Source organism: Centrocercus urophasianus, unplaced genomic scaffold, assembly GCF_019232065.1.
Source record: "Centrocercus urophasianus isolate 14NV4802_14NV808 unplaced genomic scaffold, USGS_Curo_1.0 seq_18, whole genome shotgun sequence".
Lineage (NCBI taxonomy): Eukaryota > Metazoa > Chordata > Aves > Galliformes > Phasianidae > Centrocercus > Centrocercus urophasianus.
In genome coordinates this window covers 25,263,913-25,289,032 of record NW_024884733.1, presented here as the reverse complement: position 1 = coordinate 25,289,032, position 25,120 = coordinate 25,263,913, and the positions used below count along the sequence as shown (strand labels likewise).

Here is a 25,120-nt window from a genome sequence, read left to right as displayed (position 1 = left end):
GGTCATTTCTGTGTCTGATGATGTGCCCATACACTGTCATCTCAAAGACCATCTAAGAAAATAAAATTGATCAGTGAGCCTTCTGGCTAAATCTAAAACGAGTGCTTTGTCATCTGCCCATGGAGCGTGTGTGCTCAGTCACTGTCAGCCCCAGTGTGCTCTCCCCAACCTTCCTAGCACTGAGATTTGTCCAAAAGTTTAATCAAACGTTATTTTATTCCTAGGCCTTCTCTGTAAATAATTGAATTCTTCTCTTGACATATTCACATGTAATTCCTTGCACTATAAAGAAATAATTTAATCTATTCCACTCAACCATTTTGCTTTGGAGACAGTAAAATGTCCATCTTGTTTTGTACTAGCTCATGTAGATACAGCACGTTAAGATAAAAACTTGGCAGGCACAGTTGCTGTCACCTTGTGAATGACATCTGTGCTCATAAAGCTCTGATCAGAGACGGCAAATACTATGGAAACATCTTATTTATTTATATAGTAAACTTGGTTCTGCGAGTGGGGCTGTGTAGGTGTCTTTGAGTACTGTAATTCACAGGCTAATGGTGCCAGGAGCCATAAAGTCTCTCAGTTGGAGGTTACAGTGAATAGCAGCACTGAACAATTGGGAAATACTGCTGAGATGATAGTCTGAGTGATGATTGAGTTTTCCTGGAGAGCCCTTATCTGTGTTTAAAATTGTAGGCAATGTTTTTAAATTTAACCGTAATAGGAGTTCATTGAGCCTATAGAGTGGTTTCCATTTCACCTCTTTAAATGGTTTGTCATTTTCCCAAAAAATATTCTGTGTTTGCACTTGAGACAAATGTTAGCGTTGCTGTTGAAATTGGGCATTTTACCTTTTTCTGAGTGGAAGCACCAGCAGAGCAGCAGGGAGGTTTCCCTCTCCTTGCCCAATGAGGAGGCTCGTGGGTCCCACCAGCACTGCCAGACAGGGCAGCTCACAGGAGGAGGTGGGATTCTGGACAGAAGGAAGCTTAAAAGGTAGCTTGATGAGGCTTTATGTTCTTATACCTTGCAACATCACTTTCTTAATGAAATACTTCCCAAGAGGGTTCCGAAGTTGTCCCTTCAATGTTAACTAGGCAACATAAAACTAGAATCATAGAATCTTCAAGGTTGGAAAAGGCCTTCAAGATCCACAAGCCCAATTGATCCCACCGTGCCCACTGACCACATCCCTCAGTGCCCCATCCCCACGGTTCTGAAACACTTCCAGAGATGATGACCCACACACTGCCTGGGAAGCAGTGCCAGTGCATCACTGCTCTTTTGGAAAACAGGCACTGCATTCGGGGTACTGCAGACCTTTACCAGTATCACTCTGGAGCGGGGAAAGGACAAGTTTCCCTCCATCACGTTCAACTTGTGTTGTAACCAAGACTTTTCTAAAGGCTTCTACATAGAAAAGAGGTACTTACCTTAGATTTGGGCATGTATTTGTTTAGTTTAAACATCCTATGTAGAATTGCTATCTGTTACATTGTGAAGAAACTGTTGTGTTCCCAAGGTTCTGCGATCTCACCATCAAGTCCCAGTTTCTTTTTGGGTGCTGTGCATTGGAACTGTGGTTCTGTGCAACCATTGAGAATAATGTGCCATCAAGGAGAGGGGCCTGTCTGAGCTGCTCATGGCTCTTTTGTGAACTGCTTCTCAGTGGCTGCTGTACTGAAAGGTACATATAATTATGTGTGAATATTTTCTCTTTAACACCTACTTATGCGCTTTTTTTTTTTTCTCTTCCTGGGGAAATCTGTAGTTGATTAAAATTACCATGAATTTTCTTAGGTAATTGCTACCAAATGAAGCTGCGTGCAGTGTGCGTATGCATATGTGCAAATACAAAGAAGTGTGGATAAATACATACGTGGAAATAGGGGCACAGCTAATGGGAAACATCTCTCACTAAGCAATTAATTCACGGCTCTCCAGCCTGTGCCATGTCTTGGAGGTCACTCTGCGCTGCAGTGTTTTGTGTTCTCCTCTGCACCGGTGCTATAAAAATGCTAATTGTCCCTGTGAAGATGTAGGCTGTTTATAAGCACAGGCGTGATTGTTTTGCAGCCCTGTGAGTTCTAAGGCGGTGTTATTTCAGGTTTGTAATTTGAATGTGTGATGAATACAACTTTGACAGTTTATTAGTTAGAAAAGGAGAAAAAATAACAGACACCGGTGTGTTGTTCTTCAGCGAATTGATTGCCAGGAGCATGTTATTGACTTTGGTGATAATATCATTATATATTTTACGGTCATAAAATCAAGAAATTCAGATTATACCCTGAGGGCTTCACACATTTAAATAAAGGATATAGCCATTTCCAGGGCTATTGGTTTAGATTGCTGGATGCTGTGAGGAATACGTAGTATGTTAGAAGAGCATGCAGGAAAAGCAACAGTGCACTTATTGCTGCGATGCCCTGGTTTATTTTCTTTTTTCTGCTTGTGAAATACCCTTACTTACAAGTCCCCTGGGTTGCTCAACATGTTGGCATATTACTGCACTGCTGGCTCAATGCTCCGTGGGGCTGAGAGCTGTTACAGTCTGGTCCTGGACTTGTATTGAGGTGAAGGTGAGTCATCTTCAAGCACTCTGCCCAGGCTGTTCAGAGCTGGACTTTCTGCCTCATTTTCCTCTTGGACTACATAAGTGGGCTTTGAGAACTAGTTTATAGTCACATCTTGGGGTTGAGTGTACTTGAGGCACTTAGGTTGAGTACTTTGGATTTGGGGTTCAAGTCTGTCTGTAGTTTGGTGAAGGCATCTTAAGGCATATTGCCTTGGATGAAAATGATTGAATATATTTAAAACCTCGTTTATTACTTTTAGATTTATTGAGATCGATAAAGTACCCTAAACCTGCTGCAATAGGAAACCTCCCTGCTTCAGCTGCCAACACAGGACCACGTTGCATCACAGCACTCTGGGGATTTGTGGTGCTCTTAGGATTGCACAAATCCAAGTGCAAAGCTGCAACCCTGCAGCAAAGGCCATGTTTGCTGCTTAGCAGGGGGTGGCTGCGGCTGGAATGCATGTGGCTTCAAGGGGAGCAGTGGCATATAGAGGAGTAGATACAATAATCTCCCAGACATTTACATTTAAAGTGCCTCTGAGGATCACAAATCCATATGCTGCAAACAAAACGTTTATTTGCCTATGTCAACAGTGGCATGCTTACTAATTAAAAGTCATTACCTTTCTAAATTGAGTTTGTGTGACATTGTTGTTAGTGTTCGTTTTGCTTTTGCATTCATTTCTCAGTGCGGGACCTGAGCATCAGTTCTGGTTTCCTTCTGGATGGTGAGATGTTTGTGTTTGATTGCAAACAAGTGCCTGGGATGTTTGGTTCATGAAAGTAATTTGTGAAGGAGTTCGAGAGCAAATCATTGGGCAGTAACCATTGGTCTTGAAGGTAATGAAATGTAATCCATTTTAGAATGGGCTAATGGTGTTGGGTCATCTGATGAAGATCCCTTCCTGTACAGGGGATGGTGGGCAACTGAGATGCACATGAACTTCTCACCTACTGTGGCTTCAATGAGTATGGGGGTTTGCATAGTCAAAAAAAGCACCCTAAAATGGAAACCTAAGGAAATACATGTTTATAAAAATAAGTACCTGTCATTAAACACGTGTTCTAATTTTGCTCTAAACTGTTGTCTAGTAATGAATGGTGGAAAGCTTTCCGGTGCAAACTGCAGCTCAAGGATTTGGAAAGCCAGTGTGAACGTGGATGGAGGAGATGTGGCCATACAGCGAGGAGAGAGACAAGTTGCAGATGGCTAGTTCGTAGCAGAGGGCAGTGCGTATGTGCATCTCCAGGCTTTACATGGGACATATGCTCAAGGGTTTTTATGGCTGAATTTGTAGTCTCTAGTAATTTGCAGTTTCCACCACAGTTTAAAATATCGACATCGTTTTCAGGTTGATGATTTTTCCAGTCGTTTATCCCCCAAACCACTCCATCCTACTTAATCTGGGTCATAATTAACATGAGGCTTGTGCGTAGGCAAACACAGCCATACGTTGTGTTTGAATGGGCTATTAATGTCATAGATTTACTTTCATTCTGAAAAATAGATCATAGGTTGGAATAAGTATAAATGTTCAAATAAGTGGGTGAATGCACGCTCGTTATCATGACTCAGGAAGCACTCTGCAGTGCTTACGTGCACGGAGTCACAGTGATATTACTATTAGCTAACAGCTGCCTTCTGCTATAATGAAGACGTAAGGCTGAAAATTGTTGGCAAGAAAGCTGCTGGAATTGAATTTTATTTACTGCAAATCAACAGGATATCTTTGCAAGTGTAGGAGGCATACGGGAAAAGTCCACTGTGATCCTTGTAGTTTGTCGTGTCTCCAGATGTTCTCCCTCCTGCCCAACATTGGGGGCTGAAAGAGGAAAGGGTTTTTTCATCAATTCTGGCTGGCAGTGCCAACATCTGCCTTGGTGTTCCCCTGAGGCGAGCTGTTAACATTACTTCAAGTTTCAGATTTATCATTTGTGCCTCATTTGTGGCATTTTGTTTCTTTATTTCATTTGGTTAGCTATTCTTTAAATACCATGTGAGAGCATGAAGTTTCAACCTGCTGTTTATTTCCTTCTGAGGGAGCAGGAGCGAGAATAAATCAAAGGAGACAGTTGGGTGGCCCTTGAACTAGCACAGCATCCCTTCTCAGCTACCTTATTTTTAGGAATTATAAATAAGGCATCAGGACATTGCTCTGGGCAGATCCTTGTCATTGAATGAAATGGTATTTGTGTGCTCAAACACACTCCAAGACCTCAACATGCTTGAAATAGCATGTTTAACAAACATTTAGCCCTTTCTTAGTTCACAGCATGGACTGTGCTGTGTGCTGGGTGAAGGAGAGACAAATGAAGCTCTTGATTTAGAAGTATTCTATCTTAGTCATGTATGCTACCTATATTTTCCCATGGTGAGATGGTAGAAATTTCAGTTCCATAGTTTTGAGCCAGGTTTGTTCATCCCCTTTGGTGTGTGTGTAAAGCTAGCAAAGATTTTTGACCTGCTGGCAAAGATTTTTTTAATAGAAATGCAAAACAAAAGAGCTTTTTCTAATTTTGTCCTACTTATCAAAAACTATTTGTGCCAAAGCAGATTTTATTAATTTTTTTTTGTTGTTCCTTTGAGTAGTATTTTTTCTGTGCTTCAATCTGTCCAATTAGGAATGAGTTTGAAGAATGTTCAGGGCCCTAATTCTCAAATGCAGTTGTCTAAAACTAGCTTCTTGTTCCTCTTTTACAATACCTAGAAGTACAAGGTGAGCTCTATGGCTGGATGGGAGTATAAATTCATGCAACATTGGTCTGTGTTTGGACCAAGTATTTGGCCTCGTTGAATCCCATGAGGCATTCAGGGCCAGGCTGGATGTGGCTCTGGGCAGCCTGGTCTGGTGGTTGGCGACCCTGCACATAGCAGAGGGGTTGAAACGAGATGATCATTGTGGTCCTTTTCAACCCAGGCCATTCTATGGTTCAGTTATTTTGCTGGAATCCATTGGGAGCCAAAAATGTCCAATTCTTTAGGATGTCCCAGTTCTGCTTGCTTGTTTGTGCTGCAGGTATTTGGCTTTAGCTGCTTGCTTGCTTGCTTGCAAATATTTACAGCTTGCTGCTGCTTTTTGTTTCAGATTCTAGCACAAAAATCCAAAGACAGCAGACAAAAGCATCTTTAAGCATGTTTAGGAAGACTGATTACACAAAACAAACCCCTCTGCAGACACTTGCTGGGGATGAGGAACCAAAGCATGACAAGTGCTCATATTCCTACAGTCAAAATGCCTTTCATGCGTCGCTGTAGTGCCGTGGTTGTGTACTCATCTGGTCTGCACACAGTAGTTTATGTACGCTGACCCTATCAGTGCTGTGCTTTATTAACCTGTGATTGCTTTTTTATTAAGAAACATCTCATGCCATTTTTCAGCTTCTCAGCTTGAGCGTATGAGAGCCAGCGCTGCTAGTGATGGCCCTTTGTATGTGTCTACCAACAGAAAGAATAGAACAAGGAGCTGGTGTTTATTGTGTGGGTTTTAGAGCAGCAGTATTCTTGAAGGAAATAACATTGTTTGTATTTTTATTATTGAAATGATAACAGCCTGACTATTGCTGATATGGTTAGATAAGTTGTAATGCGAGGGAACAGCAGCATGTTTCTGTGAGAGTTTTGTCTGCAAAATGAAGAATTCTCAAGTGTATTGGGATTAAAACAACCCGGGAAGATCAGAAGTGTTCAGATTTGTCAGGTCTGATTCGGGCTTATCTCTTATTTCCGTAAACCTAATTTGTGTGCAAATTTTGTGCAGGAGATTTTGTATGGCAACAATTCCACTGTGAATTCGTGTGAGGCAATAAGGTCAAAAGGTTTTATTGAACTAGTACATTTCTTCTAATTTTATTCAAATGTTCACACGTTGAGGTGGGTGCTGGATCTGATTTACTACTTAACTGGGAGTTTTTATTCGTTTATTTGCCTGCAAATGTCACTGTTTCCCTTATGTCTTTTCAGGTCAGGATCGCAGCGAAGCCACTTTAATAAAGAGGTTTAAAGGTGACGGTGTCCGATACAAAGCAAAGCTGATTGGGATCGATGAGGTTTCAGCCGCACGGGGAGACAAGTTATGCCAGGACTCCATGATGAAGCTCAAGGTGCAGTGCAACCTTCAGTGTTTAATGTTTGGGAGGGATGGGGAGAGCATTTCAGCTTGAACTTTTGCTCATTCTCCATTCGTGACACTGAGTCACGCTCTGGTTAATTATGTATTGAAATCAGTCAATTTTACATGAACTCCTGGCTGGTACTGCTTATCCCAGTTTAATTTTAATACATTGTCTCAAAGTTCAGTAGTTATTCATGATTGACACCGCTGCAATTTGTCCACAAATTGCAAACAACACAGCTGCAAATTGAGTGGTTTTATTATGCAAAAGGAGAGGTGAAAGAATATAAGGAATAATAATACATGAGATTGTTGCGTATGACATTGTTAATGAACTCCAGCCTTCCCTTTAACCATTACCTTCTGCTGGGGTGGGCAGGAAGAGTGGAATAATGGTGTGGGCTGTAAGGTTCAGATATGGAACAGCGGGATTAAGGAGTTACAAAATATGATGTTGGACCCTGAGAGGACAGAGAATGGGTTCCAGTCCTGTGGAGCAGGCAAGTGTAGGTGGTTGTTTGTGAATAAGCAGCAAAGGGCGCCACGCATCTTATACTGCAACAATCTAAAAGAGAGATGTGGTCAATAATTTACAAATCAAAAATTAAGAGGTTCAAAAAGACGCACTACAGGCTTAACTATCTTTTCTATCAATTTCTATCTTTCTGATGGCTTACTGGATATTTCACAACATCCCATAGTTGCTAGTAGCAATCAGGGAGACTTAGCACTGTTCTGTTGGGCGAGCCTTTGTATTTCTTTCCTCCGTGGAAATATTATTTCCACATCTCCAAGATGCCAGAGACCCATTTGTGTAATGGTGAGGTGGTTCTGAGCAGTATTTTGAGATGATGGAAACAGGGAAGGGAGCATTAGAAGATCATGTTGGTATGTAAGGCAGCATAGCAAGTTGGGAGTACCAGAAACTTAGTGTGTAACAGCAGGAGTTCTAAGGTCAGGAATCATTTTTGGGATGTCTGTTGACAAGTCAGTTGTTCTCTTTTATATTCATGTCTATGCAAGGGAAACAATGACCTCTAGTAGGCTTGAAGACATTTTGGAACATTTTTATTTGCTGTTTAATTTGCTTAATGTTTCATCTTATACACTGTTACTGATTAAGGCAGCAGGGCTCCCGAATAGGTGGAAATGGGTTTTCTTTTATGGTTAGGCTGTGGAAGTGTCATGTATGAATTGTGTATCAGCAAGTTCACTTTCAAAGGAAAAGCCAGAGATCATGAGCAAAACTAACCATGTTTGCCAGGTTGTTGGTTTTTTTTTTTACAGTCGAGGTGTAGTTTGCTGCTGCTTCTGTAAAAAACTCAGTTTGCTTACTTCAGGTAAGTGTGTACCCATGAAGTGAGTTTAAGTCATGGGAATTTTTTCCCCACTGATTGTTCATTGTGGGTTTTGTTGTTGTTCCCTTAAAAAAAAAAAAAAAAAAAAGGCAAGAAAAAGAGAAAACGGAATGGCTTAGAGCAGGAAGAAGTGCACTAGAAATGAACTTCAACATTCAAGAAAACAAATTCCACAGAGGATTAGCTAATATAGGGATTGAAAGTGGGAGCATGCTTGCAGTGATCTCTGGGTAGCATAAAAGGGATGGGTGCCTTTAGAAAAGGGAGAAGACCAAAAGTAAAGGGGTACTGTTCCTGGAGAGCCCTGAAGTATTCTTGGAAAGGTGATGAATTGTCAACATATGCTTTGCTGTGGGCACCTGTCAGAAAACAAGACCAGGAGAATAATGAAACCAGCCCAAATATTTTTTGTTTCAACAGGGAATTGTTGCTGCGGCCCGTTCGAAAGGAGAGCATAAACAAAAAATCTTCTTAACAGTCTCCTTTGGTGGAATCAAAATCTTCGACGAAAAGACAGGGGTAAGTAGAACAGCCATACAGTGGCACAAAATTGAATCTATTCATGGATGTTCCTTTAAAAGTATTTCCTCGCTGTGCAGTAATATCTCACCAGTGTAGGCACACATAAAACTTCTGACAAGGTTGATAAAGGGTTATCATATATCAGAACAAGCCATTAGATGACTGAGTTGTAAAGTGTAGCATGGGGATGTGGTTTATTGTAAAGCTTTGTCCTGGCTACTTCTGCAGAACAATTTACTTGAGTACATGAATGCTCCTTATGGGCATCAACACTCACAGCTCGGAGGCCAGAAAGTGGCAGGGAGTGATTTGTTTTCCTTTTGCCAGCTTCCAAAATTGCTTCTTGGAAATACTGTTTGCAGGCTGGTAATGTCACCCATAGGGGTTTCCTCATCCATCGTGGGCCCAGCCCACTGCTCCTCCAGGTGCTGCTTTAGGCTGCTCAGCAGCAGAGGGCAAATGACTTCTGAGGGTCTTTTCATAAAGGTTTAGGATTGAGGTTGGCTTGGAGTGGGCTACATGTGACATGGGAAGCTGAGGTGAGCTGTGGGCAAACCCAGGTGAGTGAAGCTTGTTTTCCCAATAGAGAAGACAAAGAGGAAGGGCAGCAGGAGCTGCACACACTTTGTTGGGGTTTGCAGGATAATTTGAGTAGGAGGGGACCTTTTCCCTCATCTATTTTATGTCCAACAGGCCATGTGAGTTACCATTGTGCCTTGACTAACAGTACACAAAAATCCAAGAGCCACTGCTGCTGCAGTCTACAGCTGTCCCATAGTTCAGATTACGGTTGTGTCAGTAACCCAGGCAAGAGATCTATTAAATCTATGATTCTATGATGTTTCTGTCAGCAGCAACATTGCTCTTTTGTAAGATATGCAGTAAACGTGAGAATTGGTGTATTTTAAACATAATTGTTAGGAAAAATACGTATATTGGATGGGATCCAAGGTCTACGGTGTATTTTACTTTGGGGATGCACTTTGAGGCTACCAAGCAGCCACTTTCCTGCAGCATTGGGTCAAGCAAGATGCAGACTACACTGTCTGGTGCAGTTTTTGCCACAGAATTAACATGTTTGGTTATTTTTAACTGCTTTGAAAGAAGAAATCTAAGCAAAACATTATACTACTTAGACACAAAGGCACAACACACAAACTGTTTTAATCCTAATTAAGAAGATTTTTATAGCAGTTTAAGCTCTGCCTTGAATTTTAAAAGGCTCTTGATTTAATCTTTTGAAAGATTAACTATTTAACATGATGCCAGAAATAAAACCCTACTGATGATAGATGAAATTATCTTTGCCAGTTAATTTATATTATTAGAAAATCAATGTCATTGAGCTCACTGATACATAATACAAGCAGTTAGTAATGAAGAGCTCGTTTGGAATGTGCTGTGTACTGCATGTGTAAAGTAATCATATAAAAGCAGTGTTGAAGAGAACATTGCTGAGATTACAGCCTGTGCATAGAGGATAGGAAGTGTCAGAATTGGGGCTTGGCAGAGCAGTCATGGTTGAGTCCTCCAGCATGTAGACATTACGATAGTATTTAACTGCATGATAGCCTGCCTTCTTTTTTCCTTTTGTCAGAGAACACCAGCTTCATTCAGTGCATGGAGCAAAGTTTTCACTCCACCAACAATATATCCACTATTTTGTTTTCTTTTTCTTTTGTGTGCAGACTGGTGCCTCACCGCACCCTATGCAAAGGGCAATAAGGCAGCCTGTTACTTTCCTTTTAGTCTTCTCTTGGGAACATAAAAAAGAAGAAAGAGGCAGACCTGTCCTGTGGCACTTATCTCTGAGTGTTTCACAAACGTTGGATTTATTTTCATAAAAGTGGCACTGAGAAAAGGGATGCGTTCAGAAATAAAGCTGTCGTTCAGCCAGATTGCCTCTCCTGCAGCATTCCTGCTCGCTCGCATCTGCAGCTAGTGAGGTGGGGACATGACAAGTCTCCTTCGAAGATTTCATAACTCTGACACCCTGTACTCTAAATCTGACATAACTATATCATCCTCAGAGCAGCGCTGTCACTCACTCACTGAGCCATAGACGGAAAGCTTTAAATCCACCTTCCAAATGTCTGCCCCTGAGCTGCCGGAGTGATGTACGGGACTATTGGGTTGTCACTTTTGAAATAGGACTGTGACAAAGGGATGTGGGGTGCTTTCTCCAGCAGGTTTAACGTGACTCTTTGAAAGCGGGAGCGTCGTGCTTTTCATTTCCATGCTTTTAAAGCTGGCTTGCGTGGACTTCTTTGCCAGCTCCTCACAGTCACCGTACCATCAGCTTCATCCCCAGACAAAATAAGTTCAGTGCAATTAGGTAGTGATAATCCCATTCTCAGTGTGGAGGTGAAAGGGAGAATCTCCAGCAGGTGAAACTGGGCGTGTATGTTTGCTGTTCTGGGAAGGAAGGGAAAGGGAACTGCAAAAAAGTCACAGTTTGTGCTCATAGATCTGATTGGCCACATAATAGTTTGTAAAGTTTGGAATCCGATGTTGAGATCTGTGCAACAGGGAATAAAATATGCCCTTAATATGTAACAGCCTGGGTAATCTTGCATTTGCTTTCTCCTTTCACTGCCCTCCAACCCCCTGCCAAGGCTTCCCCCCTTAGCTGTGTTTTTCTGCAATTTTGGGATTCCCAGAATGCTGTTTTGGTTCACAGTGCTCTTTTAAGGCTGCCTACCTCTCTAGGATGCCCTTTCCTAGCTTTTATCATTAGCTATTGGTGTCATGTCTTCCACAATGGCAGCCTGACGAGATATGAAAAAGAGAAAAATATTCTGAAAAAATATAGGCTTCTCTATGTTTGCTATCTTGTGTGCTACTATTGGATTTTAATTTATCACAATAAAAAATCAATTTGTAGCTCAAAACTAGCAAATTTTTAAAAATTGGCAATGTCATAGCTGACTTCATACAAATGACTTAGGAGAATTGCTCCATAATTCATTACAGATGAAGGGCTGTAGTCGGGCTATTCCTGAAAATCATAAGCATGATTTTCTTCTCCTGCACTTTATAGGTCTAATAGGTTCCAGACCTAATATTCATCAAAAAGTATTGATTTTAATCATACCATTTTTCCAGCCATCAGGAATTCTGCCCTTTGAGTAAATTTATCTGTGAAGGAGGTTAGGTTGAAAATGGAAAAATATTTGGGAAGATTTTATTTAAGAAGGCTACAAGGAGGATTTGCTGTGAGTTTGCACCACAGACACGAGGCACTGTAATACATCTCCAGCACTGCGAAAGCAACAAAATCCTTAACTCCACATAGCAGGATATGCAAATTTTTTAAAGGCCCATCATTGTTCATTAGCTATTTATGAGTATTATTTTGTTAATCACACACATCAGGCTATCTTGCTGTGATAGCTTAGTAATGCTTCATTAGACACGCATGACTAATACGGTCTCCGTAAAGAGGCTGTAATTGTCTCATTGTTTATTAATGTTACAATAAATCTTTGTTTACTGTAGGTTACTTTCCAAAATGCGTTCAAAAACAATACTTTAATTGTATAAAATAGTAAGGAAACCGTTTTCTCCTACATTCATGTAACGAGGTATACTTTTACATTCATACTCTACCTGCAAAATTCTGTTGATGTTAATGAAAGCCCAGACACTGTGAAAGAAAAATATGACAAAGGCAAAAATATACTGTTAAGCTTTAAGTCAGGAATTATTTCTGTTAAAGTAAAATTCGGTTTCAGGGATAGACAGATTACTTGAATACACTGCAATGTGTATCTCTCTACAAACTGTTATTACTGGTGAAATATCCAGATTCTTCTGTCATCCAAAAAGTGTGGTAGACCTGTATCAGTACCTCATTTGTCTGAAACAGCATAAACTATGGATTGTGACCCAATCTATTAAGATGCCAACCACTTCACCCACTCCTCTTATTTTGTCACCCAAAGAGCGAGTTTCATTTTCATGATTTCTTAGGCACTTTGGAGAGGTTAGTTGTTCAGTGACACCAACCCATATCTTGATGAAAATACAGGGCTTGGCCACAGCCTGTGTTGTAAAATTCCTTTGTTACGTGCTGCGAAGAAGTATTGCAGTGTGGTGCTCATGTTTTATGAATTTAATCCATAGCCATTTTCTTCAGGCTTTCAATATGAAGCTGAGAAAGGAAAATGGTGTGTGTATATCGTGTTGGCCATCTACTCTCACTCTTCCTGCTGGCCTCAGATAGTTCTCTTCTGGTGAGTTCATGTTACAGCTGTGATATGACCCAATCATGGGTTTAGATTTCTACATCTTGCCCATCTTGCTGACCTGTTAATCTCTCTTGACCTTCTACTGCAGAGGCTTTTTCAGGTTGTTGCTGAGGCTTCTGTAAAGCATTTTCCAGGTTGATCAGAGGCTGTGACAATTTTGTGTCTGATATCCCCAGTATTGGGTACTCTTCTCCATTTGATGAGAATGACAGTGTTAATTACACTGAGAGATTGCTAGCAGGACAGCTGAAGTTGGCTGAAAGAAAATTTTAGCAAGATGAAAATTCTCACTGTTGCCTGAAGATACCTCATTTAAAATGTACTAAAGGTACTTCTTGATTTTACTGGAAATCTGTTGGTTCTGGCGTCTTTGACCAGAAATCGAGGTATGATTATGGATCTCTAATTACTCCTTGAAGCACATGTGCTGGAGCAGATGAAATGTCAAACTGTCAAGTCTCTCTCACTGAGACTCTCACTCATCTCTGAATATTTAAAAATAGAAATAAAGGAAGGAATTCTTGTTATCTGCTTCATACTCGCTCTGCAGTGAGCTGCAGAGATGGTAATGAGTAGTTCATCAGATTCTCGTGTTTGCTGGAGCATGGTGATGTGCAGAAAGTTGTGAAGGTCCCCTCCTGGAGCCCTCTCTGGATCCAGTACAGAACACGCCAGGATTAGCTTTCATTCCTTTCATTTCTTTAAAATTGGTCTTCCCAAAGTCCCTGTGGCCTCTTTGTGGCTGATGGCATTGGCGTTGTTTTTAAGTCTTTCCTCCCAGCCTCCATGTCTCTCATCTTTGGATTCCAATCCTGTGTTTCTAATTTCATTCTGTGTCCTGCAGTTTTCATCTGGAATTCCCTACACTCTGTCCTGATCCTCTTTTTTTTTTTCCCTCCTGCTATGTTTTTTATCAATATTATTTCCTTTGCAAATAGAAATGTGGTTATTGTGTCATGCCAAGTGATTCCAGTGCTGAATGTTGACCTGCCTCCAGTCCTCTCCTCCTACATTTACCCATCAGTTCAAGCTTAGCAGGGCTGAAACAGGCATTTTAATCCTGATTCCCAAAGGCCTCCCACTGACCTCCTTTCTGAGTTCTGAGGAAAGCATCAGCACCATCTATTATTCAGCCTGTAAGCTTCGCAGCCTTTTTGTCTCAACCTTGCTTTCGACTGCCACATCCAGGGTAACTCCAGATCTTTCAGATTCCTCATAACTGCTTGGAAATACAGCACTTATTGTCATGCTTTCAGTTAAAACACAGTTCTGCCTCTCTTCATCTTATGCCTCAATTGTTACCTTTTTCTCTGTCCTTGACAATTGACTTTTATTTTTGAAATCCATCATGGCTGCCAAGATTGCTGCCCAGCTTATTCTTTTGATCATGTCCCGGTTCTCTTTGATTCCTAGGCTGATCTGCCTGCTCTGTTTTATCACCCCATAGCCTGTCAGTGTTTGTTTCCAGGCTCTCAATGGCTCCCCTTTTTCCTCATCCCCTTCCAAGGAGCCAGTCTACAGAGCTAGCTTTCGTTGGTCATTTATTCAGTTCTCAAATAAACAACCCTCAGCCTCTTCCCATCCTATTCATCATACTTGGGGGAATTCTTTGTAGATATCCATGCTGTACTCCCTGATTTTATTTCAAATCTCTCCTTAAACCCCTTCTGTGCTAGAAACTCACTCAGCTCCATGCTCCTGAGCCTGCTGTTATCCTGTTGACCAAAGTCAAATTTTTGGTGTATGCTTAGAAGTCTGGCTAGTGGAGGTCCTATCCAATTGCCTCACAGTTTCCTTTCTACATGTAAATATGAATGTTAGATGTGGCATTTATTGTTTTTCATGTGATAAATAAAACTAATTAGGAAATAGCAAAGTAGGGAACTTAAAAAGCTGGCATATTATTCTTACAATGTATTTATAGTTATAGTCTTGTGATATTTTAAAAGGGAAACTATAATATATTTTATAAATAATGTTTGACAGTTAGCAAAACGTAAATGTCAGAAGAGCCTACTTCTACAATTACATCTCTTATTGACTATTGTAATTCATTTCTTATTGGCCTTCCCAGCCATGCCCTAGACAGTTTAGAAAGTTTAGAGTGCTCCAAAGGGATTTTTAATAGCCGTGAACTCATGGAGATGTGTTCTCTACAAACACAGTTTGCCATGAAATCCTTATGTATAAGACAGTTTCATCACAGTGAGATTAAGCACCCCAAAGACAAAACTCTGGTGTGACTTCGCACATGGATAAATCTCAGTGTTTTGAGGTTTGAACATTGCAATGCTCTAATCAACAGCTGAGATCAGCCTTCTTGTAGTGGGTGTCCATAGGAATTGCCTTGTAATGTTTTAACACTAACTGGTGTGAAGATAAAATGAAGCTGTTCTAGGCATTTAATCCAAACTGAAATAATTTGTAGCTGTGTTTTTCACTATGAAAAAGATAAACACCTGATTGCTTTCAAAAAGGCAAAAAATTAGATTTTATCACTTAGTGGAGGTCTCATTTGGCTATATGTTGGCCTCCTGTTGTTTAAGCCAAGTGGCCAGAAGTAGATTAAAGGAAGGAGAGACTTCTGTGTGCACTGTTATGGGGTAATGGGGAACCTCACTGTATGTATATTCCCAATAGTCAATTGGCCTGCATTGCTTATGGGGGTGGATATCTGTCTATTGTGGTAGCAGTTACTATCTAAACACTTCCAATATCATCTGTTTTTAATGTTTTATCCTGCTTAAACAGAACTTGAGGTGAATTTTACTAAAACTTTCGAGTCAACAAAAAACCTTTTGTTCTCAGGGATCCTATTTCATAGTAGGGCTCTATTGCATCCTTCCACTGAAGTATTATTCCATAGGAAAAAACTCAGAAGTATGGAGTTACATATATTATTGTTTTTTTGCATGTGATATCAATGACCTTCTTTAATTCAGATATGAAAGCCACAAGGTATCCTCACTGATAGAACCACATTCTTTTTTTCAAGCTGCAATTTTGGTAGAAAAGCAGCCAAAATGCATTTATTTGGGGAGGATTGCTTGCAAGTACTGGTATTTTTAAGCCAGGTTAATGCATTACACACCAGAAAAAAATTGCAGGCCCATTTTCAGTACACACAGAATGATAATGGCTGAATTCAAACTGCTCGGTGGAGGATTTAGCAAGAGAAATGCTGACATGATAATAGGGCAGGCTGCTGGGATGCGCTGAAGCTTCCCTGGAGAGCAGTGGGGGATCTCCAGCAGGTGCCATAACAGAAAGTTCCATCTCTCTATGAAACCCTGTGTTCCTTCCCCTCCGAGGTGGCTGGGAAGCATTACACCCCAGGTGTGCTGATGATTTTTCTTCCTATTCAGTGCATTTCATCTGGTAGGCTGCTCTGCAATTTTCTGTTTGTCCCAGTAATAGCAGTGCTACCAGTGATGCTCCTGAATTTCTGCACTAACTTGCAGTTTGTTTAACCTCTCCTATGGGCTGCTGTCAAATGCACGGGAGACAGATGGCCTTAGCTGTCAGCGTAATGGGAATAGGAAGCTGCAGGAAGGTTTACTTTTAAAGTTAGCTCGAGTTTTCAAGATGATAGTAATAGATCGCTATTGGCAATAAAATCAGTGGATAATGTTCTGCCCTCAGGATCACATTGTGTTTACAGGGAAGGCAGCAAGAGCTTTGTTCAGTCTGACAGTCGACGGGACAGGTAAATGCTTTCCTTCTTCTGAGTTATGTAGGATGCTGCTATTTGTCAGCAGTGACCAAACACACATACCTGGCTTTTGTTCCTTTTTACCCTTTATGGTTCCCATCCTAATTCTACATCATTGTGCTCCCAGCAAAGCAAGCAGCTACATTCTTGAAGATTTTGAAGGCAATGTTGTTGAGCACCTTGAAATTTCAAGAAAATGAGAAGTGTTTGGAAGTATTTTGATGTGTGCAGCATGTGAGAATGTGACCTGTGCATGCACAAGGCCTAGTGCTGGGCAGGACAGAGAATGAAGGCGTGAGGAAGTTTGGTTTGGGTTAGGAGACGGGAAGCAGGAGACGTGCACAGAAGTTGTAAAGAAGAAGGCAGTAGAGAGGAAAGCAGGGGGAGTGGAGCCATGCTCTGGGCCAAAGCTGAGTGCAGGCTGTTAAATCCAAGTTTGCTTTTGAAGATTTCAGTTGGGAGAAGGCTTCTTTGCAGGACAGCAAGCAGGGAAGAAACAGCTCTGGGCATGGAAATGTGTAAGTGGGAGCTTGAGGCTCACTTTTGGATGGTGCCAGGGCAGAACTAATGCTCTACTGCTTGAATTGAAACTTGGAATTCTGGTAACACAATGGGCTCAGCACTGCTCAGTGTGGCTCCAGAAATTCCTGCTTCTGCATATTGCAGGAAAAATAACCCCAAATCAAGCCAAAAGTTACTTGAAAGTTCTTTGTTCTTTTTTACAGTCTCTTTGAGGTTTGCCTTTTAGATTTTATTTCATTTTTATCTTCAGGGCTTCAGTAATACACACATTTGTGTTGTGGATGTTTTATATCCTTGGTTAAGTGCTTGTGTGGGACCTGAACAGAATGAAGGATTGGCACATTTATGGGATTGTATGAAGTTGGTTTATTCCTGCAGTTGTAACTCTTGGAAAAAGGTGTCCTCTGTTTTGCTGTAAGAACACTGAATATAAAACAGCATGAAGTGTCTGAATGATTCTTATGAGCAGGGTAGGTGAGTAATGGTACTGTTTCTGAGTTCCAAAGATTATAGCACTAGAACCAAACATGTCGGCCACCAGAAGTTTAAGTCACAGGAAATGAAGAGTGGAGCCAAGTTAACTTTGTCTAGTTCTGTACTGAGCCATTTGAAACCAATCCGTGCTAAATGCAGGTGGGATTTCTTGTTTGTATGCTTTGGTTTATTTCTGATTATGAAATTGCTTTAATATTTGAAAGACACGAAACATTGTGCCTTGTGATCTTCTCAGCTTTTATTGCTTTCATTTCTCTTGGTTCAGGAACGTGACATTATACGTAATTCATGAGTTCATAGAGTTGTTTCCTATTCTCCTGCATACACATGCTTTCTGCCATCCTTCTTTAAATCTCACTAAATTGGTATGAGTATCTGATGGGCAGGTAGATAAGTATAAAGTAAATTCCTCTTGTCTTTTTACCCTGTTCCAGAGAAGTTTGTGGCTTTTCTTAGGGTTGAAGAAAGTTGCTGCTTGATGGCTTTCCAAAACAACTTGAATTTTAGTGCTGCCAGTATTGGTGGGATTTTTGTGATCGTTGTAAGTTCTCCATTATAGAGTTTGTGTGACAAATCTTGAACATCTGAGGTTGGTTTTCAGCAATGAGCTTTTCAAATCGTGGCCTCATGACACACTCTCAAGAAGAGAGGGACTCATAATGCTCACTAAATCTGAATCACTTTAGACCTGAGGCAGTTAAAGCCAAAAAGTATCTCCAAAGCTACTAGAAGTTGTATGAAAAAATGTCTTGTGCTGTTCGTATAAATCAAAAACATTTCAGGAGGTGAAGGATGTTGGTGTGAAGGAACAAAAGAACGTTGTAAAAGTAGAGGTCTCTCAGAAGGGATTCACAGGCTGTAAAGATGAATGCAACAAAAATACTGGGAGGTTCAGTAGTATTGGAGCAAACTGACTGTCTTATTACTGAATATTGTTCTCCCTCAAATTCAAGATTTTATCAGTAACAACCTTGTGAACTTCAGAGCGTAGCAGGAAAGGATGCAAGGCATGGTCAGAGGTGCTGTGCTTAGGCTGTGTGCCAGCTTTGGCTTGGAAATCAGAGGCAAAGTTGGTGTATTTATGGCTATTTTGAATGACTGTTTTCCATAAGGCAATGAGGAGGGTGCTAACAGAGAATGCAATTAGACAGATGTGTTACAGCCTTGGAAACACAGCAGCAGCTATGGGACCAGCTGCCATCCAAAGAATTAAATAATATTGCTATAAACAAGCATTGTTATTTGGATACCACACTGAAATAGTGAAATGGGAAGGTAAAGCAGTGTGCTACAGTCTGTAGATTGAGTCAAGCAGTTAAGGTGTAGGTGCATACTGCATTACTGAGCTGACTAGCTCAAAGGAGATGTTGACTTTGGTATCAGGGATTGGGTTTGCTGTTTCTTGGTATCCCTGTGCAAATCCTTCTTTGTTGTGGAAAATGATACAAGACTCATGGGATGTCCAACAGCACAGGTGTAGTGTAGCACAGTTGTTTTTCAAAAGCTCTACAGAAATGTTTCCTTGCCGTTTAGGATTTTCTTCGTCCTAAAGCAATATTTGCAAGTGCATGCTTTAAATGTAGCTGGGGATTAATAGTAATTGGACAAGGGCTTTAGATTTAGCTACCTAGTTGTATTCCTGGTACACTAAGAAATTGAAAAGCTTTTGATGTGAAGATGCACATTTGGCCACGTATGCATTCCAGTTTTTTGTTCCTTTCCTAAGTTCATACATCTAATAAATGAATCTTCTGCATGAGCAACTTAGCATTTGCTTTTGAAGACAATGAACAATAACTAAATTCATATCTGGTCTTTGTCAGACATTACTACAAATTATGAGAGCCAGACAGGAGTTTATTACCTTCGTGGTGTTCTCTTTCACAAATTAGGCTCTTGGAATATCCAGCTCGCTCAATATTGTAGATCCATTCATCACAATTAGATTGCTGCGCTGGCAAAGTTAACTCCTGCTAACTTAATTGACTAACTAGTGTATGCTGTGGATGTGGAGTGAGGACAACTCCAGGCAGTTTCTGAGCATTCTGGCACGTACATGTTGCAAAAGGCACGAACAAGGGCACCCACCTTTGCTCTCTCTAAGAATTTTCTGCTCCTGTTCCCCAGCTTCCCTACAGGCAATTGCAGGGTACTCTTTGTTAGGCAAAGGAAATGTTAAGCATTAGTTCAGATTTCACGGAAGACCAAAACACCCGTTTATGTCACCCTCCTGTGGCTGACCAACCAGGCTGTTGCCTCGGGTATCTTCACCAAGTTCTTGCTCTTGTATGGGCTGAACTGCAGTGGCCAGACTGAGCTCTGCCCACACTTCACTTGAAGACTTGCTCATCTTTAGACATACAGTTGTGCTCACTGACTTTTGTCCTTCCTGATTCAGCTGCACAGCACTGTGTGAGTTTGAGCAAGGCACATAATCTGTTTTTGCTGCAGTCTCCTTGGCTGCAGGAAGATAATGGCTCTTAAGAATTTTTATTATTATTATTAAGAGGAAATTAAACTTACACACCTTTACACAGACCAGGCTTTGAACTGCATATAATCTGAAAGTGTGCTTTTCATGCCATGTGTTTTTATTGCAAAGCTTGTGCTCTGAAATGCCTGTTAAGGGTTGGCCCTTGGAAGAGCCTTTCTTTAGGTTATTGTCTGCAAAATCAATCTGTGCAGAAGAAACACAGGGATTAGACAGACTTATTTCTATTTATTGCCACATGACGAATCCATTCAGGCTCAGAGAACACACCAGAGCTTATATTTTCCATTCTAGCTCCTGTTCTCGTATTTTGAGGCAGAAAGTCCCTAACTTATTGTTCAGCCCAAGCTCCATGAGTGGCTTTGTGTAAAGGATTTAGGGCTGGACCATTCCTGTTTGTCTGTGTAGCACTTTGCATGTGTTCAGTATTTCAGCAGAAGAGTTGAGTCACGTTCAAAGTCAAATTCTAGCCTCCAAAAGTTTCTGCAGCGTGTGCTGCGATGCCCCTTTAGATTGTTGTTCTTGTCCAAATATTATTCTGGGATTCATCTTTGGAAAACGGGCCAAAATGATACAGAAGGATAACAGCCTTAAAAAACATCTGCCTAGTGGAGGTAGAAGAGACCACAGTAGCAGCACTGTGATTTACAGCAGCCTCCTGCCTACTGGGAAATGAACATTAATGACAAATTCACAAGGGAGAAGCTAGACCCTAACTGCTTGGGTTTGGCTACCAAGGGCAACAACCTGCAAGTTCTGCCTCTGTGTTGTTGCTTTGGCAACTCTCACAACACCAGTGAAATGTACTGCATGTCGATACAAATCCAACTTTTCTGGGAGCAGTGAGATGAAATTCATCTCAGAAGTGCTTGCATGTTTTACAATTCATTGTTTTCACTTAACGTGTTGCAGTATATCGTGGTAAATGTGCTATTACACTTTTAGCTTGCTAAGCTTCTTGTTAAGGCATCACTGTAATTTTCCTTGTTAGATTCAGGTTTTAGTGTTTGTTCAGTTGTCTTCCTAAAGGTATAGGATGTGTTTTCTTAAAACACGTCTGAGCAAACATTTTGTGAATTGGAGTCTGGGCGAGGTAGACAGCAGCATAACCAAAACTAAGGTCTGTGAAGTTATTTTATTATGAATTTTGCAGTTTGGTGGGTAACTGGTGTTTGGGGAGCTTGATGTGACGCTCAAAATATACTGCTGTTTATTCAGATGGCTGAGAAGTGGGTAGATGGGAATGGAATCACAGAATCACAGGATGCCTTGGGTTGGAATAGACCTTAAAGACCATCCAGCTCCTGGGCTGTTTGCCTCCCACCAGATCAGCCTGCCCAGGGCTCCATCCAACCTGGCCTTAAGCCCCTTCAGGGGTGGAGTATCCACAGCTTCTTTGAGCAAACACAGAGGATGCTTCACCATGGCTGTCCTCATCCTTGCATTGGTAGCCTGGAAATCCTAAGGCTCCTCATTTAGCATTTCAAGGTTGAGGCTTTACAGCTCAGATCCCTGTGAAACTTGTCCTTCTGGGCACACCATTACGTGCTGCATGCTTCCTGCATTCAGTGGGGCAATGTGTGCAGGAGGCTTTGCAGCTCACAGGGCATTTTTTGTTGTGGCTCTTAACAGTGTGCCCCAGGCTTCACTAAATAGACAACCTCATTAAAAGAGGAATAGCGATAGTCAAGCAGTGACTTTCTCATGCCATCTAACTCACATATTTGACATGATTGCTGGGCCCTCCAAGTACTTAATTGATTGACTTAATTGATTTAGTGGCACTGGAGGCTATGGCATGGAAATAAAGGGACAAGATGAGGATAAGGGGTGAAAAAATTTATGATAGGTGCCAAGCAGCCTGAGGGAAATTAGAAATGCTACAGATCTCAGAAGTAGCTAAATCAATTCCATGTGATGTGCAGGGAGGGGTGGGGGGCAGAGGACAAGAAGCAGGAAATGGAGTGGCAAAGGGGAGAGAAAATACTCTTGGGCTGCAGGGACTGGGCCAAGCACGAGGGGCTGATGCATTAAGGATGGTGCCTGTGGTGGCTGCCCATATTGCTGCCTAGGAAGTATTTCAGACTTCCTTCTTTAACAGCAAGAAATGGCATCTGAACCTATGAATAAAATGTAGTACAGACATCAGGTTTAGCCTGAAAAGAACAACTGTTGCAGCACATGACTTAGTTAGCTAATGCAAGGCTTTGTCAGTGCTTGCATTTGAAGATCATAAATGTTTTCAATAGTGACTAAAGTCACACGAGACCTAAAATAATTTGGAAGCTGTGTACAGTGAATTTATTTAACAACTGAAGCTTAATTGTTAAATTACCTTCTAATCTGCGCAATATTTAATTGACTGTATTGAACCGCGGTACAAATTAAGTCTTCTCTGTAATGTGTTCTGCCATACTGCAGCCCTCCACCAATCCCATACCTCACTGAAGGCGTGCTAAATGGCTCATAGCAGCACTCAGCAAAGGTGCCATAAAAACATCAAATAGTTTGTGATGGACTCCACCAGCGTGTGCATATGGGGGTGTCATAAACATCCCTGAGCTATGAAATGCTCCTTTATAGGCTCTTGACCCACTAGAGACGGGATTAAGTGGTAAAACCCTAAAGACAAAAGAGCCAGAGGAGATGGGGTGGGAGGGGCTTTACAAAAATGATGCAGTCCTGACCTGGTGTTTTGCAGTGGTGAGTTTGTACCAACTGCAACAGGTGTCATTCCTGCTTAATGACGAGTAAAGAGTCAGACACTCGTAAAATAATATTTGGAAGAAAGTGCTGGAAAATGTAAAAAGGACACAGTCCATGAATCAAGCTGTGAAAGCACAGATTCAAAGGAGTGCTTGTACCTTCACTGTGGTACAGGTGTGTATGCAACGTTACGTTTTATGTGTATGTTCCAAGCCAGTATCCCTCAAACAAATAGAAAACTCTGCCTGCTCTGTACAGTGAAGCAGGATGATGTGGCAGTCACCTTTACTTAATTTGTGCAGTATATGAGGTATCGTAACCATTACAACTGTAACCATTTTCCAATAGTTAACGAGGGTTCCCGAATAAATCGGAGCGTCTCCATCTGCTGCCTTACATTGTGGGCGATCTTTTGCCGTGGTAGAATGGTCTTCAAATTTAATTCCGTGAGGAAGGAATCTGATCACAGTTTAATTTCAGTGCAAAACGCTGTCTCACAATCAATAAAGCAATGTCAAAGAACATAGATTTAATAGGAGCCGGAGATAACGTTCCCTTGTCATATGCAGAGTAGAGAGATGGGAACATTTCATTTCATTGTAAGAGATAGAATGCAAGCATGCTTTCAGAGGAACCTAGTAAATCAATACCAGCATGTTATCTAAGAAAGATCATTAATTTTGAACACTTAACACATTGTGAAAGTCTGGAGCACACCTTTAACTTAGCCCTGTTCAGCCCAAAGTCAGCGTCAAGCTTCCATTTCCCTAAGAACAAGCAGTCTCGATCTCAGGAAGTTAGGAGCCATTTAATGAGGAATGAAAGTGACATACGTCCAGTCTGCTGTTTTATATATAGTCAGCTTCCTCTTAGGTTCTGCCTTCCCATTGAAATTCCCGTGCCTGTGCTGCGGGAGCCACATTACCTGTCACTGCCTCACAGGCACATGGCCCTTTCTCCTCCATACGCACACATCCTCTCTGGTTTTGAATTTTAAAGTGTTCTTTAAACTCTAAAAATAACCGGTTGTTTAGAGATTGCCTGGATACCACGCTGCTTCTCAAAATGTGCTTTTCTCCAAACCAGCAGGAATCTGGACCTCAAAAGAATTCTCTGCGGCTTTGCCTGCTCTCAGAAATATCCCTGGATTAGTGGGGAGCAGGGCGATACATCAGAGGGTGGGAATTCAAACTAATAGGTTGGGTTAGAGAAACTTTACAAGGACGTTATTCTGAGTAGAACTGCTTCAACGTTACTTTGGTAATGAAATGGTAATTATATCAGAGTGAGAAGGATGCTAGTACCTGGTGTTGCTTTCTGGCCAAAACACACTTCGTAGGATTATAGAATCGTTAAGGCTGGAAAAGTGCACTAGGATCGTCTGGTCCAGCTATCGATCCATCACCACCAAGCTTACTGTGCTTTTTTTGGAGTTCTTTTACTGCTTTAAGTGAAACCTCACCTGCTGCTTAGTGCTGTAGAGATAAAGCGACCCTGCTGTCGATTTGCAGAGATTGGATCTCTCACCCCTCATCCTGCAGTCTGTCCTCAGAGTTGCTCTGTGGGAAGCTACAAGTAGCTGCTGTGCTCTCTTGCTATTCCTACCAACAGGGATTCCGTACCTACAATGCTGTTTACCTTCTAATTAGGTAGTGATATGTGTTAATTGAATTATATCTCACCTGAAGATACAAAGAAAAATATTCAGTTGACGCTTTTTTTGTCAAATTATTAAAAATAAGTCACGTTTGGCCAGATTTTGAAAAGGGAATAGGCAGAAATAGTTTAGATGTTAATTGATTTTGACACCAGGGAATGCTTGTTTTTAATTCCATAGGTGCATTGAGATCCAGGTGAAGCACCGATGGAAGGAAACGATACAGATTTAATGGAACATTTTGATGGGTATTTCTTGCTGTGTTTTCTTCTTTTTTAATAGCTACTACAGCACCACCACGCAGTTCATGAGATATCGTACATCGCAAAGGATATCACAGACCACCGAGCGTTTGGATATGTGTGTGGAAAGGAGGGAAATCATCGATTTGTGGCAATAAAAACAGCCCAGGCAGTAAGTATCAGATAATTGCCATTTCCTTCATCGTACTTCATAGAATCATATCACAGAATCATAGAATGGCCTGGGTTGAAAAGGAGCACAATGATCAACTCGTTTCAACCCCCTGCTATGTGCAGAGTCGCCAACCAACAGCCCAGGCTGCCCAGAGCCACCTCCAGCCTGGCCTTGAATGCCTCCAGGGATGGGGCATCCACAGCCTCCTTGGGCAACCTGTTCCAGTGCCTCACCACCCTCTGTGTGAAAAACTTCCTCCTAATATCTAACCTAAACCTCCCCTGTCTCAGTTTA

The 25,120-nt window shown here is 41.3% G+C and overlaps 1 protein-coding gene across 5 annotated transcripts in view; it reads left to right on the top strand.

The window, feature by feature from the left end:
• The window catches only part of DAB1 (DAB adaptor protein 1), a 127,015-nt gene that overhangs the window by 69,099 nt on the left and 32,796 nt on the right, over positions 1 to 25,120 (top strand). For all 5 annotated transcript variants that reach the window (XM_042819955.1, XM_042819957.1, XM_042819958.1 and 2 more), the window contains 3 exons: positions 6,546 to 6,685; positions 8,475 to 8,573; positions 24,692 to 24,823. In XM_042819955.1, coding sequence (XP_042675889.1) covers positions 6,546 to 6,685; positions 8,475 to 8,573; positions 24,692 to 24,823 — 371 coding nt within the window. The remainder of the gene's footprint in view (positions 1 to 6,545; positions 6,686 to 8,474; positions 8,574 to 24,691; positions 24,824 to 25,120) is intronic.